A 17,175-nucleotide genomic window follows, 5' to 3' on the forward strand; every position below is an offset into this window, starting at 1 on the left:
AAATGAGAATTAAAGGAGATCATATACACAAAGCTCACCTAGCTCAGTAGACGTCAGCCATGAGCTAGTAGCAAAGGCCATTATCTCTGCCTCCAGATATGGTCAAAAAGGCAGAGTGTGCCAACCCCACTAAAATAAGATAACCAAGGAGAGACCTTCTGCGTTTGTCGACCAGCTCAGCTGATTTTCTCCTGCCTTACCACATCCACTGGCCAGCACCACAACTCCTTCTACAAGTTAATGAGGCCATCTGTGGTCAAAGGACTTCTGTATGTTGGTATAGGTAAAATAAGAATAATTTATGAAGTTAAACAGAGGAGGGAGGAATGATCAAAACTATCTAATGGAAGATTAAGAAAATCGAGGATAATTAAAAGCCCACTGAATGCCCCGCATTCTTTGGAGAATATTATTTGGTCATATGATTTTCTAGATGCCACGATGGCCCCTGGTATTCTCAGACTCTGCCCCAGCCATATGGGAAGTGCCTGGCTTCAACCCAGATTCACAGCTGTAACTGGAGTGAGTGTGGAAAGACAACAGGCAGAGCCTAAGTCCCCACTTGACTTCTCTCTCACTGTATGACTCTGGGCAAGTCAACTGCTGAGTCTGAAAAAAAGGAATATATCCATCTGAAGGTCTCCAGGGCCTTTCCAATTCCAATTCACTGGGTCTGTGATTCATATTCGGCATCATTCAAGGTAAATCAAAACCGACCATCTAGCCTACTATTGCCCCAGCAGGCTTTAATGATATCAATTAGCTTAATCAGTTGGCCAACCTAAAATCTGCCACAGCTTTCTCTACCCTGACCATACTAGCTCCACCCCACATGGCTTTCTAGAAAAAGGTTAAACATTTCTCTTCTACCAAATTGCTGCTGGGTGTTGCTGCTTCCCTACATTCTAATTTAAAACTTTAAATGTTTTAGTTTTACTCCCACCAGATAAAAATTCTGAAAAGAGCTTTAGATAGAGTCACCATTAATTTATATTTCAATAATTCAGAATTTGTGAAAGCCTAAAGAGTTCACTTTTGCATCATCATGAAAAAAGAACTAAGGAGCTAATTACTGGTATAAAAGGGCAGCACTTTACCCATTTACCCATTCAAGCTGTTTTTGTACAATTTAAAAGCAATTATTTAAATATACAGTTTCATTATACCTCATTGTTATCTATTTACTGAATAACATTCAAGGATGTCTTCTTTTAAAAATATCGGTCACTTCCTTAGCTTACATTAGATTAAAAGAATAAAACCGCATCTCTTCAAAAGTGAGGGTGTTGGGGTAGGGTTCTTTGTATTAATTCATATTATTCTTTTGTATTCTGACTTAAACCAAGTAAGGACAGTAAGCAAATGTATTTAATAGGCTATATTTTAAAAATAAACATGCGATAAAGTACTTTATGATGAAATCACAGTTATGTTAAACTACTCTTTTTTAATCTTCCCAGCGTTAGCCTTATACTAACTTATATAATCAAAACGCCAAGCTCTTATAGCATAGAGAAGTGCCTGCATTACACCCCAGTGTAACACTGTGCACTAAACCTGTGAAACCATGAATTCAGAGACCATCTACTTTAACAAAAGCACAGTGAAGACAGGGCTCACTGTGCCCCAACAATGTACCTCGTACAAGGACCCATGCTGTAGATTCCTCCTTGGACCCGATTCCTGAAGTGCTTCTTTGAATGAATGTGGCTGCTTCCCATTGTTGAGAAGATAAAAACCATGTTAGGATGTGCTCCCTTTCGTGACCACTGCTGGAAAATCTAACTGCCAATTCGGTGCCCAAGTGTTAGCAATACATTCACCTAGAACACCTGGGCAAATCGTTTTTGTTTTGATCCCCAAGTACCCCATCTTTCATCAACTTCCATTTTCTAAGCCACCTCAGAACTTTTGGAAGTAGGAGGAGTTTAAAACCTACAATACCATAATAATAGTGCGATTTTACTGTGTGTGAAAATAAAATAATTAATAATCAAAGAACATGGGACAAAAAAGAACATGGGAGAGAAGAAACATATCGGGTTAGCTATTTTTCTTCCTCCACTAAAGGAACATAAAAGCAGTACTCATCTTGGAACTAAACTGTAGCAAGCAAACATTCCAAAACTAAGACTCAATTTTTGTAATTGGAATTTATTTACCTATTAGCTACAAGAATGAATGTTTCACTTGGAAAAAATGACAGTACCCAAGTGCATGGCACTCAAAGTCAGGGAAAGAATAAGAAGTTTTGGTGCCTTGCATCTGAGTCTGTGGTTCAAAAGAAATTGTAAATCTAGTGCTCAGAGTTCATGGCCCTTCTGCTCTAACCAGATGCTCTAAATGCCTACTAAACACCCAAGAGAGAGGCTGTACCCTACCCTGAAGACTTCCTTTCACATAGCCTAACATAAAGAACAAATAAGGTCACTCATCGTGGAGTTAAATGACAATGATTTCAAGGAGCTGTGTGGGTGGGAGCTTAAATCCACACAAGCTTAGTGGAGGGCAATGTGTGTGGAAATTAAAAATGCACTATCCTCCCACCCAGAGAGTTTACTTCTGAGTACTTGTCACAGAGAAACACTTTCAAGGATATTCAGTGTAGCATTGTGTGAAATAGGAAAAGTTTAGGAACTAAATGCTCATCAGAAAGAGAACAATTAAACATGGTACATTTACACATGAAATATTTTACAGCAACTAAGTTGTTAGATCTCTATATACGGATATGGAAAAATCTGGAAGACACATTAAGTGGGAGAAAGGAAGCTATATAATGCATGCATTATGTTCCTACTTGTGTAAAATTTAAAATACCCAAACTGCATATATATTTGAAAATGCACAGATTATATACACATACCTACACATACACATACACACTGGAGAAGAATTCTGAAAGGATCATACCCAACTGATTACTGTGATTAGAATGAACTGGGCAGGTAAAAGGAGATTGTCACTTTATCTGTATTGTTTTAATTGTTTACAAGAATGTATTCGTGTGTTGTATAAATTTTGGATAATGATTACAAGAATGCAAAATATAAAAAACAAAGAAGGCTGTCTCTGACCCCATGTTGTGGGTTTTCCTTAATAAAAATGCACAGCAAGCCTAGCAGCACCAGCTGAAGCCAGGGACACAGGAGCCTGGTGCACTCTGCATAGCAGGTCTCAATAAATATTTGTTGAATAATGGTGCCTGGACTTCCTTTTTTAAAAACAAGCTTAAAGCTCTACAAAAATATTTGGGAGTCTACGTAGTGCTAGACTTCCACATGGACACAGGAAAATGAGGCAGTGTGGGCCCCTCAAAATATGACTAAGGCTGGGAAATGTGTGAACCCCTTACGTGCTTTGAGTCCCCAGGCACAGCTGTCCAAGGGTACCTCCTCCCTCCTTCCCAGGCTGGGGCCACCTGCCACCCACATTTTCCCTGAGAAGTCTGCAGCCTGCCTTCCCTCCCTCAGGTCAGCTCCCCAATTCCCTCCAACCTGACCTCTCGTTCACTCATTCAATAATTTCAACAGATGTCCCACTTGTGTTCTAAAATTACCACTCAGCCAGTAGAGAGGAGGAGAAAAAAATAGCAGAAATAATTGCTTTGAGGTTCTGGAGAAGAAAGTCATTTTCCCCAGCCAGGGCAGTGTCTGGGGCCCTGTTTAGTTAAAATCACCAATGAAAGACTTCATTCTATAAGCTGTGTGTCAAAAACACCCATCCAACCACTCACCCACGATGTCCCCCAGCTCTCACACACACACACAAATGTCCCCCAGCTCTCACACACACACACGGAAGTGGGGGTAGGGAGAGGAGAGATATGGGGAGAGGGCGGCATGGAGGGAGGGGGAGAGACGGAGAGACAGAGAGATGGAGAGAGAGACAGAGAGAGAGAAAGAATATCAGAAAGACCTATGACCAAATTGCAGTTCCTCTGATCCCATTTTCAGTTATTCTCATTGTGTCCTTCTCCCCACCTCCTATTGCAGCTTGGCTTGCCCTGCCTTACTCCCTGCAAGAACCCCAGCTGTGTGAATACCAATCTCATTTCAGTTAAAGAGAAGACACCTCTCTCACTTTCCTTATTTCAATCACACAGACAGAAGACGACTTGGGCAACACCTCCTATCCTGCTGATGGGAGAGAGCCCCAGGAGTCTGAGCACTGTAGGAGGCAGAAGTAGGAATGTTACCACCTATTCTTGGATGACCTGCCACTCCTCCCCCACCGACACACACACCCTGCAGGTCAGGAACACTCACCAACATCCCTCCCCTCGGAAGATCATCCATGCAACAGTATCATCCCCCAGAGTCCTTCCCCGTAGTTGAACCACCAGGACTCTGAGGCCTCTTCAATTTCTTTAGGGACTTTCTTTGATGATGAGCTGTTGGGCTCTGTTCTGGAGTCCTACTACCACTGTCACCAGTATTTAATAAGACAAAAATGTCTCCACTGTTGAGCAAATGGTCCCCTCTCTATCAGGTATTTCTCACATTTTGCAGACAGTAAAAAATGAAACAATACAAACAAGGAAAGTTAAAAAAGTAAACTGCCCACAAATCTGCTACTCCAGCGGTCCCCAACCTTTTTGGCACCAGGGACCAGTGCTTCTATGAGAATCTATCTAATGCCTGATGATCTGAAGTGGAGCTGAGGCGGAGATGCTATCGCTGGGGAGTGGCCACAATTCTAGATGAAGCTTTGCTAGCCTGCCACTCACCTTCTGTGCACTCGGTTCCTAACAGGCCATGGACTGGTACCAGTCCACGGCCCAGGGGTTGGGGACCCTGTACTACAGAGGGTCTCTTGTTTCTCACAAAGTCATACTTTAAATATGGAACTTGAGCTGAAGTTAAGAAAGGAAGGCATCTTCCTACAGACCCTGTGAGGTGTGTGAGGCAAACCCGCTATAGGCCAGTGGAACTCTGCCACCAAGACTGAGAGCCGGGGCGCAGGATAGGGTCCTGATGCCCTCTCTAAGCCCCTTTCCTGCTGTAAAACAATAAGTCTGGCTATACACCAATATATCCAAATATCCTCACTCTAACATAGGCTCATTTTTAAAGGGTCTGAGCAGGAAAGTTCCTGTGTGAAAGGCATAACTATAAAACAGAGATTTGCTTTTTAACAAACAAACCAAAAGAGTAAGAACTCTTTGGAATTCTTTTTAAGGAACGTTAATAGTAGCAAATCTGAATTCTTTAAGAGTTGGACTTGAGTTCTGAAAAACTGTCAATGCTCAACCAAAGTCTGTTCAATTAAAGATCAAGCTAGGTAACTTGTATTTTGTCAACCAAGCTAAGACAACAAAAGAGATGTGATTATTTGATTAGCACGTAAACTGGCTCATGTTTCATGATTAGGAAACCAGCTTTGGGCAAAGTGTTACTGCACAAATTCATCTACTCTGGTCATTGTGCTGCTCTCCCTCCACCGGTCTTGACTTGAAATGTGACACTCACACATCCATCCAAATGCAGTCACTCACAGATGTCTTGAGTACAACACTGGACACAAAAGCCAGCTTATGATTTAGGGATTCCAAAAGCATAGAGTACTGTCTTTCTTCTCTCCTGTTTCAGGTATAAAGAGTTAAATCTGTCAAGAAAGATACAATCCTGAAATTAAAGGCAAACTCTAACAGGTGTTTCCTAGGATTCTCGTTAATATTGGACAATGAAAGTCAGCCTCTTAGGCAAACATTAATCATTAGCCAATTGTTGAAAATTAACTACTGATTTATAAGGACATACTGTGGAGCTCTTGTATGGTCATTCGTTTATATATTCACTTATTCTACATGCATTTCCTGATGTGTCTTCTGTGCACAGAGTTAAGTTTACAAAGCTATAGAGACTAATCAGTCTCCTACCTCAGTCTCGAGTAACTCATATGCTAGTTTCATCCAAAGTCACTCAGCTATTCAGTCAAGGAGCCAGGCTGTCAGACCCCAGAGCCCATGTGCAGAACCACTGCACACCAAGCCACTTCCTAGAGCAGTTATAAAATCAGACAGAAAGGGTCTAATATCTGTAAAGAGGAGAGTTTACTATGCTTAGAGTTTACCATGCTTACAGTAGTGTGGAAGGGAAAGCAAGTGCTTACACTTAAGCAGGTGGGGTGGGAACTGGGGAAGAGGACAAGGATCAGAGAAGGCTAAACTGAGGAAGGAGCACATGAGCTGTCATGGAAGAGCAGACAGGGCCTAGGCACGCAGAAATGAAAGCATGCAACTCAAACAGAGAGACAGTAGAGCAAAGACACAATATAGATGAGGTACATAACTAACATCCACCTTATAGACTAAGCCCAACAAACCAGGTGATGAAACTGTGTTTCCAGTATTACAATGTACACCACTCCCTATGGGTAAAAACTGTGAGATGCTGAACTATATTACCATGTAGATCCAACGAACTTTCTTTTGAAGACCAGGGAACACTGTAAATTGGAATCTCAGCCATGGAGGAGAGACTGCAATCAAAGTAGACTATCCCATGGCGTTCCTGGCCATTGTGAAGTATCTGGTCCCCCTGACAGTTGTCCACAGCCAGCACTGCTTCCCAAAAACAAAATGTGCTAAACTGCTCAGCTCTGACACCAGGTAGTCTGAGGGCTCCTCCATCCAGAGGTGCATAAGTAGGGTCACAAGACCCTATGCTTTTCAGAAATAAATGCTTACAACTTCCCACCCACCTCCACCCAAGGACCTCCAAGGAGTCCACAGAAGAATCTGCCACCCCAAAAAAATTCTGAACATGGCTCAGAGGAAAGAATGGGCGAGGTGCTTCTCCTGAGAGAGTCGTTCGCTTGGTGGTCATCAACAACACACATTTACTGAACATCTATTCCACACCTCCAGGCCAGGCACTGTTGGGGATTGAAAATGATTCACTATGAATTGTATTCTGAAGATACCTGGTTAGACAAAGACAAGATATGCATATTATAAATAACTAAAATATAGGGTATTTTATATGCAAAGGGCCACAAGAGAGGTTCAGATAAGAGTGTAACTTCAGACCAGAGTCAGAAAAGGCCTCATGGAAAAGACAGCATTTGAGATTGCTCCTGAGCAGCTGTAAGGACAGTGACGTGGGAAGAAAGGGCACTAGAAAGAGGCATTTCAGATGGGGAAAGCAGTGGAGGAAAAGCCAGGAGGTGGACAAGTGTAGGGGGGAAGTGTTTAAGAAGTTATGATGGACAAACGGGTGGGCCTGCGAAGGAGAGGAATGGAGGATAAACCAAAGGAGGTCAGACAGGCCAAGGGGGACTTGGCCATGAAGTCGGGCCCTTCCTCAGTGGGCAGCCATGGAAGCCTCAAGATCACTTATCCAGCAAAAGTCATCTAACAGTGGTGTGTACGTAAAGGAAGGGAAAAATGTAGGGATGCTGTAGAGACAACATGTCGACAGGCTTAAAAACACAAGCTGGCCTCAACGAAATGAGAAAAGAGGCAAGAAAGGGGTCAAAGACTTAGAGAAACTTATTGTTGAGCTTAAGAAGCCTTTATGGAGCACCTGGTAGGAGCCAGGCACTCTGGCTAAAAAAGGGCCATAGGCCTTGCCCTCTGTGGGTGCAGTCATTAGCAGACCTCAAGGAAAGTCTGAAGTGGCAGATGAGCATCCATGCTTTGGAGTTGTAACCTGAGGCAGTTCAGCACTAGAGAGAACTGGGCAGTAGTCATGGGGTGGGGGGAGTACCAGGAACAGGTTGCACAAACTAAAAACTTTTATCACATCAGTTTGCTTATGAGAAATTCAAGTTCGGGAAGCAAAATAAAGCGTTTTTCAACATAATAAAGTACGATATTGTAATCATCCCCACTCTGACACTCCATAAAGACAAGCTCCCCCAATCTCCATGCTATGAAGAAAATTAAGTAAATGATATACCTTTTCAATAAGTGAAAATGAAGAAATACTGTTACTGACTGAACTAAGAGAAATGTTACTGTGGGAACCGAGCTGCACCGTTTCCATGGCTTCAGCCTCCACTAGTTCCTGCAAGTCCACAAATGTAAGCCACATAGAAACTTGAGATTGTTTATATTTTTTTTAAAAAAAAAAATCTAACCCTGGGAAAACTTGCTGCCCCAAGGTTTCTAAATCCCCAAAGCTGGCTGAGTTACACACAACTCAGACCAAACACACACTGGACCAATGGGGATGGCCACATTTCTCATCCAAGAAAAGTAATAATTTTACTACAAACAACCTGTTAAAGGCAGAACCATCTTCCACAAAGCTGGCCCCGAATCTTACCCTAAGTATTCAACATACACATTTCCCACAGCACTATGAAGCAAAAAAACAAAAAACAAAAAAAAAAAACGAAAAAAAAAACCACAAGCTCCCTGATACATACAGCTTTGCAACCCATATCAGTCTCTGCCCTTTGATTTGCCATTCACATTAACTGAAAGGTATTTACTACAGATGAAAAATAAGCTTCGTTCAGCTGCCTCTAAACCAATCCCAAAAATAGAGCAATCACTTGGGTACAAATTGGGTCAAATGTATAAAAAAAAACCTGGCTCCCTGGCGGGAGGACTGACACGGCATGGGACCTTACTAAGAGTCAGGGGGGAAATCCACAAAGCTCTTCCCTTCCCACAGTAGGAAAGGAAATATTTAAAGAGTCAGGCAGAGAATAAACTCATCTGGCCATGTGACCATCCAAGTGAACACAAGACAAACACGAATGCTGTGAGTTTCCGAATATTAAGAGGTCAAAGGAATACATGTTGGTTTTTAGAAAGGCTGGCCAAAGTAACACACTGCCCACTTCCCCCAAAGAAAGACTACTCTTAAAGAATTGTCAAGAAATTATCCACTGGGGAGGAGCTGCCAGGGAGAAGAAGAGAGATTTATCCATCTCCTATATTTTATTCTCTCGCTTATTAGCTGAGAAATCCAATGGTCTAACAATACTTACATTATTGCACCTAATTTCCCTGGGAAAAATCAGAATGTTAATTGGCTATATGTGCAGCTACATTAATTATTCCGTTGATTTGAATTAATCTGCCTTTCTGAAAGGTATTTATTATCTAAGTTTGTTTAATCATGTTCTCTTGAGCCACAAAAATCAACAAACTGGGTCATCGTCCACATTGTTAAATTTGGTAACAAGGCTGACACCATCTGTGGCCTAGACTATGATGATCTATCTCCATTGATGGAGGCTTTTCACTACTTCTGCCTTTCCTTTAAAACGACCATCTAATGTCACTTGTCCACTACCAAAGCAGAATCTATTTAAAATATCCAAAATTATGCAAATCTTTAGCATAGTATAAATATGTACTAACAGTGTTTATATGTATATCTAACTTCCATTTACAATTGTATTTTCAGTAGCAATACCAAGTTTTTATAATTATCTAGAAATCAGACCAGAAAACCCTGAAGGTGAATAGACATCATGCTACATCTGAAATATGCCACACATTTTAAAATGTAACATGAAATCCTATACATAAACCATTATAGCTAACAGCACAAAAGCATAATTTCAGTATCTTCAGAACCTGGCAGAGCAATCCCCACAATAGTTCTGTCTTCACGACACTCAAGAACAACCAGCCCTACTAATATACAGCTTCACCAGGAGAAACCAAAACAAGTGCAACTAGCTAAAAGAAGAGAAAGCAAGACAATGGAGAGAGTTTCCTGTTATCTGGCACTGGCCCCCTCCTCCTTTGGCCTATTTGCTCAACCTCCAATTATAAAAGATTGATCCCAGCAAGGATGCTGCAGCTCTAGAAAAATCCTGAGATGGCTTCTCAATCATCAAGAAAAGATTACAGAATGTCAGAGGTGAAAACAATCCCAGTTATCTTATCCAATCCCCTTAATTGACAGGTGGGTGAATGGCAATGCAGAAAGTATATGGAAATGCCTCAAAATACAGCTAGCTGACAGCCGAGTGGGATGAGCTCCTAGTCCCACTTTAGTGCTTTTTTTTTTTTTTAAACTATATCAACCTTTCCTAAAGAAAGATCCATGAAACGATGGTTCTGCGATGTGTTCTGCCAAAAAATGTTTAAAGAATCCATGACCAATTACTTTTAGGACTAGCTGAGTTAAACAAAATAAAACTGGTTTTTAACTACAGACCTTTCTGGAGCTTTTACTGAGCTAATGTGCATTACAAATCTTTAAGAGGGCAATAAAGCATGTGGAAGTATCCCAATTTATTTAACCATAGAATCATTTTATCTTGGGCACTTCACAGGAAGTATTCTACTTCTCTGAAAATTAAGAGTTCATATACAAAATCTATGATAATTCTCTACTTATCAAAAAAACTACCAGAGTACCCACCGCCCCCACATAACACTGAATTGAAAAAAAAAAAAGCTAATATTATCAGGAAAAGAATGGTAGACAACAAAAGCCTATTTGGAGAGAAAGTTATTTAAAAATTTGCTACAAACCTCTTCCAAAAAATGTTCTACATCTATTTACACAACATTCATGACTTTAAACACTTTCATTCAGTATAAATTTGAAAATATAAGTAAAAAAAAACATTGTTGCAAAGCTCCAGGAAACATCACATACATAGCTATAAATTTGAACCAGTCAAAAAGCCAGCTGCCAGTTTTTAAGTATAGAGGCAAATGATAACCACACATCAGGAACTCTAAGCTTAGACACTTACCAAGTTATGATTTGTTGAATTAGAATCATCTTCAGGGAATGGGATGTAAATAGCTAAGGCCACACAATTGGCAAAAATAGCCAATAATATAAATATGTCAAATGGTCTGAAAAATTTTGTTAAGGTATATATATATACATATGTGTTTGTGTGTGTGTGTGTGTGTGTGTATTATGCAAACATAAACCATCTCTCTCATCACACTCCCAATCACACCACTTTTGAATCGCTTTTAAAATGAGAATTATATGCACAAGTCCCTTTTCGACTAACTGTTGTGACAACTAGGTTTCCAGCAGAAGTAATCGTCATTGGTCATCTCACAGTAGATCTTCCTATCCAATGACCTCTCCATGTCCTTTTCCTCTATTACAAGGATCATGTTACACTCATTCTTCTGCTGTACATGTTATATTACAACCTAAAAGTACATCCAATTAGGGCACTGTGTGAACCTGGTTCTGCTTCTTTCCGTTTTAAAAGCAACAGAGGCCATAGAAAGCTAAATTTCTGGCTGTTTGTTTATTTCCTGACACAAAGAGAAGTCATGATGAGACAAATCTCTTCCACAAAAATCCTTGACTCCATGTGTTAGAGCCATTTTCTCGGGGGCTATTCTTGGCTGGGTCGGTCTGAATCTCCTGCCTGGACTTAGACAGCCCGAGTCACCAGGACCTTCGGCATTATACCTGCGACTATCTCGTGGCTTGTTCCAATACCTCACACACTATAATAAGCAAGCCAGGCTTCAGCTCCCTCCTCGCCTTTCTTACTAATCAATGGTTATCACTGCTTCAGATTACAGCTGGACTGAAGCTCCGTTGATAACACACTATTGCATTCAATTTATAAACAAATTAAATAAAAAGCCATAAGAAATCAGCACCAGACACTTTCAAAGTACAATTTAACAATTCTAAATCTCGGGGGTCTGTATGGAAGAATCACTCTGAGATATTTGCTTAAACATTCTGGTATTATTAACAGACATTGTCAAAACTGGCAATACAAAATTTGATACAAAACAGTCTGCCAAAATGACTGTTTTTCTTCTTTTGGTATTCAGCCTTCAAAATGCAAGGCTTCCTGAGTACCAACCTGATCTGCAACTCCAGGGCCTGATCTTATAACAGTGTTTCTCCCATTATTCACTCACCCACAAGAGGCCACTGGTTTAACGAAACACCTCGAAGTAGTAAAGCTTTGAAGATATGAACAGACTCTTCTCCATTCATCCTGATATTTTTCTGAGAAATCCAAAAATGCCAAAGGAGACAAAGAGCCCTTGCCTCTCTGGGGATACCTAGAGTTTCATGAAACAGCTCCTTTAAGAACTTCAACACTGGTTGAAAGAAGGACGCAGACATTATTCCCTTACTAATGCTGATAGGTTTATTTTTAAAGCCAGTTAGCTTTCGCTCATATTTATTAACTCATTTAATATTACAAAATCACTTATCTAGGGACCCAACTTTAAGACACCTTAAGACTTCAGAATCTCCTTTTAATTTTCCTTTTCAGCAGTTTTTAAAAGCCAATTGCCCCAATGTTATTCTATACAGAAACATACTTTTTCTGCCTCTCCTCTCCTCTACACCACCATTCTTTTTAATTTCCCAATATTTAAGTGATAAACCACCAAATCTGAGAAACACTACACTGTTCAGGAAGGCCAAACATAAATGTTTTTTTTTCTTTATGGTGGTCCAGTTTCGGTCTCCAGGAATAGTGGATACTATCTCACTGCCACAAGATTTTTACAAGCCAAGCAGAAGAGAGCAATAAAGAAATAGATGAGTCTGATCCTAAAAATTCCTCCTGTTAAGGTGAACATTCCTCATTCCCCCAAGATGCAAGATAATCTGCCTTTCTTGTGTGCAAAAACAAACTGGGCTCTCACTCTCTCCATGCTGACTGGGCCTGGCACAGCTGGCTTCAGGAGGATTTCTATAACCTGCTCTCTGAACTAGAAGGAAAATGTCATTTGAAAAAACAAAGAGATCATACACTGTTTAAGGATCTACCAACTGTCCCAGTTGTAGGCTGGCTCCTCCCTGCACTGGCAGCCACATCCCCTAATTCCTGTACACATGTGTCTGGCTACGCAGGAACGGAAGTCAGCAGCATGATCCAGGAAGTCACTGCTTGCACATAAATTGCTATATACGAATTACTTTGTATAAAGAGAAACAGCACCAGGCTTCCCACCTCACTCCATATAAAATTAATGACCCCACCAAAAGGCCTCTGCTTACTCAGTCATGTCCAGCAGCCTATAGAGAAGAAGATCTTTCTGGCTAAGAGCAACCACTGCCTCTGATTCCAGTGAAGCCACTGAGGCACACCTCTTTACCTAGCTCCCTCCTGGGCCAACACTAGTATTCATTCTCAGACTAGAAAAAAACTTAGAGAAAAAAAATCCACACAATCCCCATTATGTGAGAGACACCATAACTCCCTAAAAAGGAAAAACACATGAAAACCCCTTAAACCCTACTCTTGTACTTGACTGCTCTCTCCAAAACCTTTCTAGACAGTTAGATCGTTTTACTTCATATCCGTGAGCACAGAAAATAGCCAGCTAAGACAGAGGGCATGCAAACAGCTGCCTGACTAGGTGCTCAAACTATAAGAGGGTTTCTGCTCCACTTTGTAGCAAGTCACCAACATCCTCCCTTTTTATTGTGGCCCCTCCATCCTGGGAGTGGTGGGGGAAGCCCTAGATTCACACTTCTTCCTATGGTTAGGAACTGCTTTAAGGCCTCTTTTCAGCCCCAAATATACTTCTGAGAAAAGGAAATGCTTTGTTTTACCCAGACCAATGAATCATCTGACTAATTAGAAAGCCATTTGCACAGAAAGAAGGCCTCACTCAACCGTTTCTAAAGGGTAGCAGTAACTGGATCCTGGCCTCCAGATTTAGGGAAAGGAGTGAGCAGGCAGAGCACCCTACTTTTCCAAGATCTGGGACATAACAACCATCCTGAGGCATTTGGAGTTCAGTTTTAAAAATACAAAGGAGACACCCAGAAATGTAACTCCAGTCCAAGGACATAGACTGAATTTTTTATAAAGGCAGCAACTGCAAATTCCTCCACTGAGAGAGCTGTTCTCTAACTCCTAAGGGCTGAGGTGGGGTGCGGGGAGAAGAGGCACACACAAACCTCTTCTTTCGCATGTTCCCTCATGCTCATGTTTCAAATGCCTTTTTGGAACTTGTCAAAAGGAAATTCCAGGAAGTCATAGCATTGATGAGCAAATTGCTCCCTCCCTATGAAGCAAGTGTTCGGATTTGTAGCTACCTGAACAATCAGAATAACCAAATGTCAAAGCTAGAAGCAACCTTAGCATTAATTGGAGTTTCAGAAGCAAATTCCAAACACCAGAATGAGAAGATTCCACGAAAGGTCAAAAATGTATTTATTTCTAGTAGAGTCTCATGCAGTCTTCTTTTTTTAATCAGCATATCTTATTTGCAATAGGTTCAATGTATACCACTGCCCAAAAACACTGAGGCATTTAAACTAACCATCTAACGTCAAATGACCAAAGGCTAGCTTCATATTTTAGTTACCTACCACTCGGAAGTTTCAAGCTGTCACTCCCTCCCACCACTACACACACACACACACACACACCCACACACACACACACACACACACACACACACACACACACACAGAATAAGCTAAATATACCACCCAGCCGCCCCTCTGCACCCTAATGAAATAGGAAGGTATATACAATGAAACCTTTTACACAGTTTCTTCCATTGCTCACATTCCAGACTGCTACCACTTTGTATATGCCATTTCAGGACGCAAATCCTGTAAAAAACAGATGGTAAAAGAGAAAATAAAAAAGACTTCCCCAAAAAAGGATACTTCCATTCCACTATACTAATGCAGGCTCTTCGGATGGGGTTATTGAGTGATAAACAGAAAAGGGCGCGGGCAGGTCGGCTGTTGGAGGAGTTACCCTGTTTTTTGCTCTTGGCGTATTGCTGACGTTTTCTTTGGGAGAGAGATCCTACAGGTGGGGGGGCGGAGGTGCTCATAGTTTGGGCAGCCTTGGCCTGTCTAGCAGCATCGATTGCAGCTTGCCAAGACAAGACGGTTTGCTTGGAGCTATTCGGTTGAGAAGTTGGTCCTTCACCAGAAAGAGAGAATCTGGTGCCTCTTGCATAGTTTGCTTCTGGGAAGAAAAAAAAGAAAATTTTTTTTAAAAAAACAATGAGAATCCAGTGTTAGAAAAAAGCAAGTGTTGACTCCCATCAATAACAAGGGAGAATCATTCCCATGTTTCCATTTTGAAGCTCAAGTCTTGCTTTTCCAGAAGCAGGGGTTTAGTCAACCAGAGCAGCCAGAAAAGTCCCAGTGCTCTGACCTAAGGGACAGTCACACAGGACCTTGCTGCATGATGCCCATTGAAGTTAATACCTCTGTATATCCACGTCTTCACAAGGAATTTTTTAGTGTATTTCTTCAGACAAACAGGTCATTCTCAACATTTATGGCACATCTTTTCTGACTTTAAAAACCCGAGTAGCTCTATGAGTTGAGATCTGTACAACAGCTTTTCTCCAAAATAACTATCATCACACACACACACACACACACATACACAGGCAGTGCCAATAATTCAAAAGTCTTAATCATTTTCAGAGTGTTACTCCAACATCTTTCCACAACCACAAATGCATTTTTTTTTTTTCAGCACAGGGGGAAAAAATGCTCCACTGGCACCAGGGCAATACTAAAAGCCCTATAACAAATATCTAGATTATTCACTGACACTTCCTGCAAATGAAAATTCATGATGCTTGGGACTCATTTCCTCTACAGGCTTCTGAAAACAGAAAACATCTTTAGGGCTTTTTTGCATTTTAAATTGCAGCAGAAGCAGCCAAGCCAGCATCCAGAGAAACAGACAAGGCCAGCAGCCTGTACCCCTACACCTACCACAGACAGGCTGGATTATAACAGCCCTAAGCAGGAATCATCTCAGTGTAGGCTGGCATCCTGGTGCACAAGGGCAGAACCCCAAGATGTACAAAGCTCCCTCTGCCTTTGGGTCAGGCCACCACCCTAGCTGGTCTCCCAGGCACCTGCCTGCCTTGAGTCACAACCTCCTTACTGAGACAGAAGTCAAAGTGAGAGTGGTGACACAGGTAGAGGGGATGGGCTTTGCAAAATCAATTCTTACTAAGTACAGAACATGGGAGAGTCAAAGCAAGCACAGGTCTGCCTGCCCAGCAGCCTGAAAAGGGGGCCACTGAGGTTAGCGGCAGACAGTCCTGGCCCAGGAAGGAGTCGTGCCAAGCCTTCCCTTGGGGAGCACTCACCTGGGAAGGCTGCAAGCCCACAGAGGTTGTGGAGGGCGCCAGCGACCTCCAAGGAGGAGGGAGGAGGGCTGGCCAGTAGTTGCTCCAGCCTTCCTCCACCCAGCCCGGCCGGCGTGGTAGCTGCACGTGGTGCCTGGGCCAGGGCTGGGGAGGGGAGCCGGACAGCGGCAGCAACTCCCCGGGCATTGCTAGGTTACCGACGTGTCCACAGCGGCGCTGGGAGCGGGAATACGCACTCGAACCGACCCCTGGCGATTCCAACACCCGGCCTCCTTCTCGAGGGAAGGGGTGTGCTTCACCCACCGGCGCGAAGGGTGAAACCCAGCAATCCCAGAATTTTCAGAATGCCACCAGACACCCTCTTCCTAGTGAACCAGGGGAAGGAGAAGGCAAGAAAGGGGCTGGAAATGGGGCTCGGGCTGAAGACTAACAGCCACCCCCTTCCATCGCTCTGGAGCGTTGGACGAAAGTTGAGCCCGAGGATACTGAACCCGAATCACCTCGGCTCGCCGCCCCTCCGGCTGCTCAGTACTCCACGGACTCCACGACCGCCCCCACCCCACAAATGCAGAATTAACTCTGACATTCAAGGCCCGAAGAGGAGAATGGAGTGGCTGTCACGCATCTCCCCTTTCTGTAGATGACACTGAGCTAGAAGCATCCTCGGCAACCCCCTCAACCCACCGAGTGCATCAGAGACGGGAGGGGGGTGAGAACGAAGAGGGAGTGGGAAGACCATGACAAGGATTAGATCTGGCAATGAGTGCCCAGGCTCTGGCTGCTCACCGTTCGCGTGGTCCGCTTGCTGCTGCCGTTGATGCTGCATTTTTTTCATCATCATCATCATCATCATCCACAAACATTTATTGAGCGCCTACTGTGTGCAGGGCACTGTGCAGGGCGTTGGGGCGGGGGAGGAGCGGGTAAGGGGGTTACCGATAGGTAGGAGCCGCTGTCCCTGCCCTTATTCTCGCTTTAGCAGGGGGTGGGGAGGGACAGGACAGATACAGAAAATAACAATAATTTATAAAAACCGCTCGCCACCCACGCTCCCTTTTTCAAAAATGGAGCAAAATAAACTTTTTAAAAAAAATAAGATAAGATGTATATATTATTTTAATAATATATACATGTAATTTTTCTTTTTTTTCTTT

General features: G+C 42.4%; 1 protein-coding gene across 1 annotated transcript in view; it reads right to left on the bottom strand.

Moving 5' to 3' along the window:
* Nucleotides 1-16,874, bottom strand: part of CACNA1D (calcium voltage-gated channel subunit alpha1 D) — a 290,484-nt gene extending 273,610 nt beyond the window's left edge. The window contains exons 1-3 of the mRNA XM_015593660.2: nt 16,808-16,874; nt 14,562-14,871; nt 10,678-10,783 (exon numbers count right to left, since the gene is read on the bottom strand). Of these exons, the coding sequence (XP_015449146.1) occupies nt 10,678-10,783; nt 14,562-14,871; nt 16,808-16,874 (483 nt within the window). The remainder of the gene's footprint in view (nt 1-10,677; nt 10,784-14,561; nt 14,872-16,807) is intronic.
* Nucleotides 16,875-17,175: the final 301 nt, after the last annotated feature.

Source organism: Pteropus alecto, unplaced genomic scaffold (assembly GCF_000325575.1).
Source record: "Pteropus alecto unplaced genomic scaffold, ASM32557v1 scaffold75, whole genome shotgun sequence".
Taxonomy (NCBI): Eukaryota; Metazoa; Chordata; class Mammalia; order Chiroptera; family Pteropodidae; genus Pteropus; species Pteropus alecto.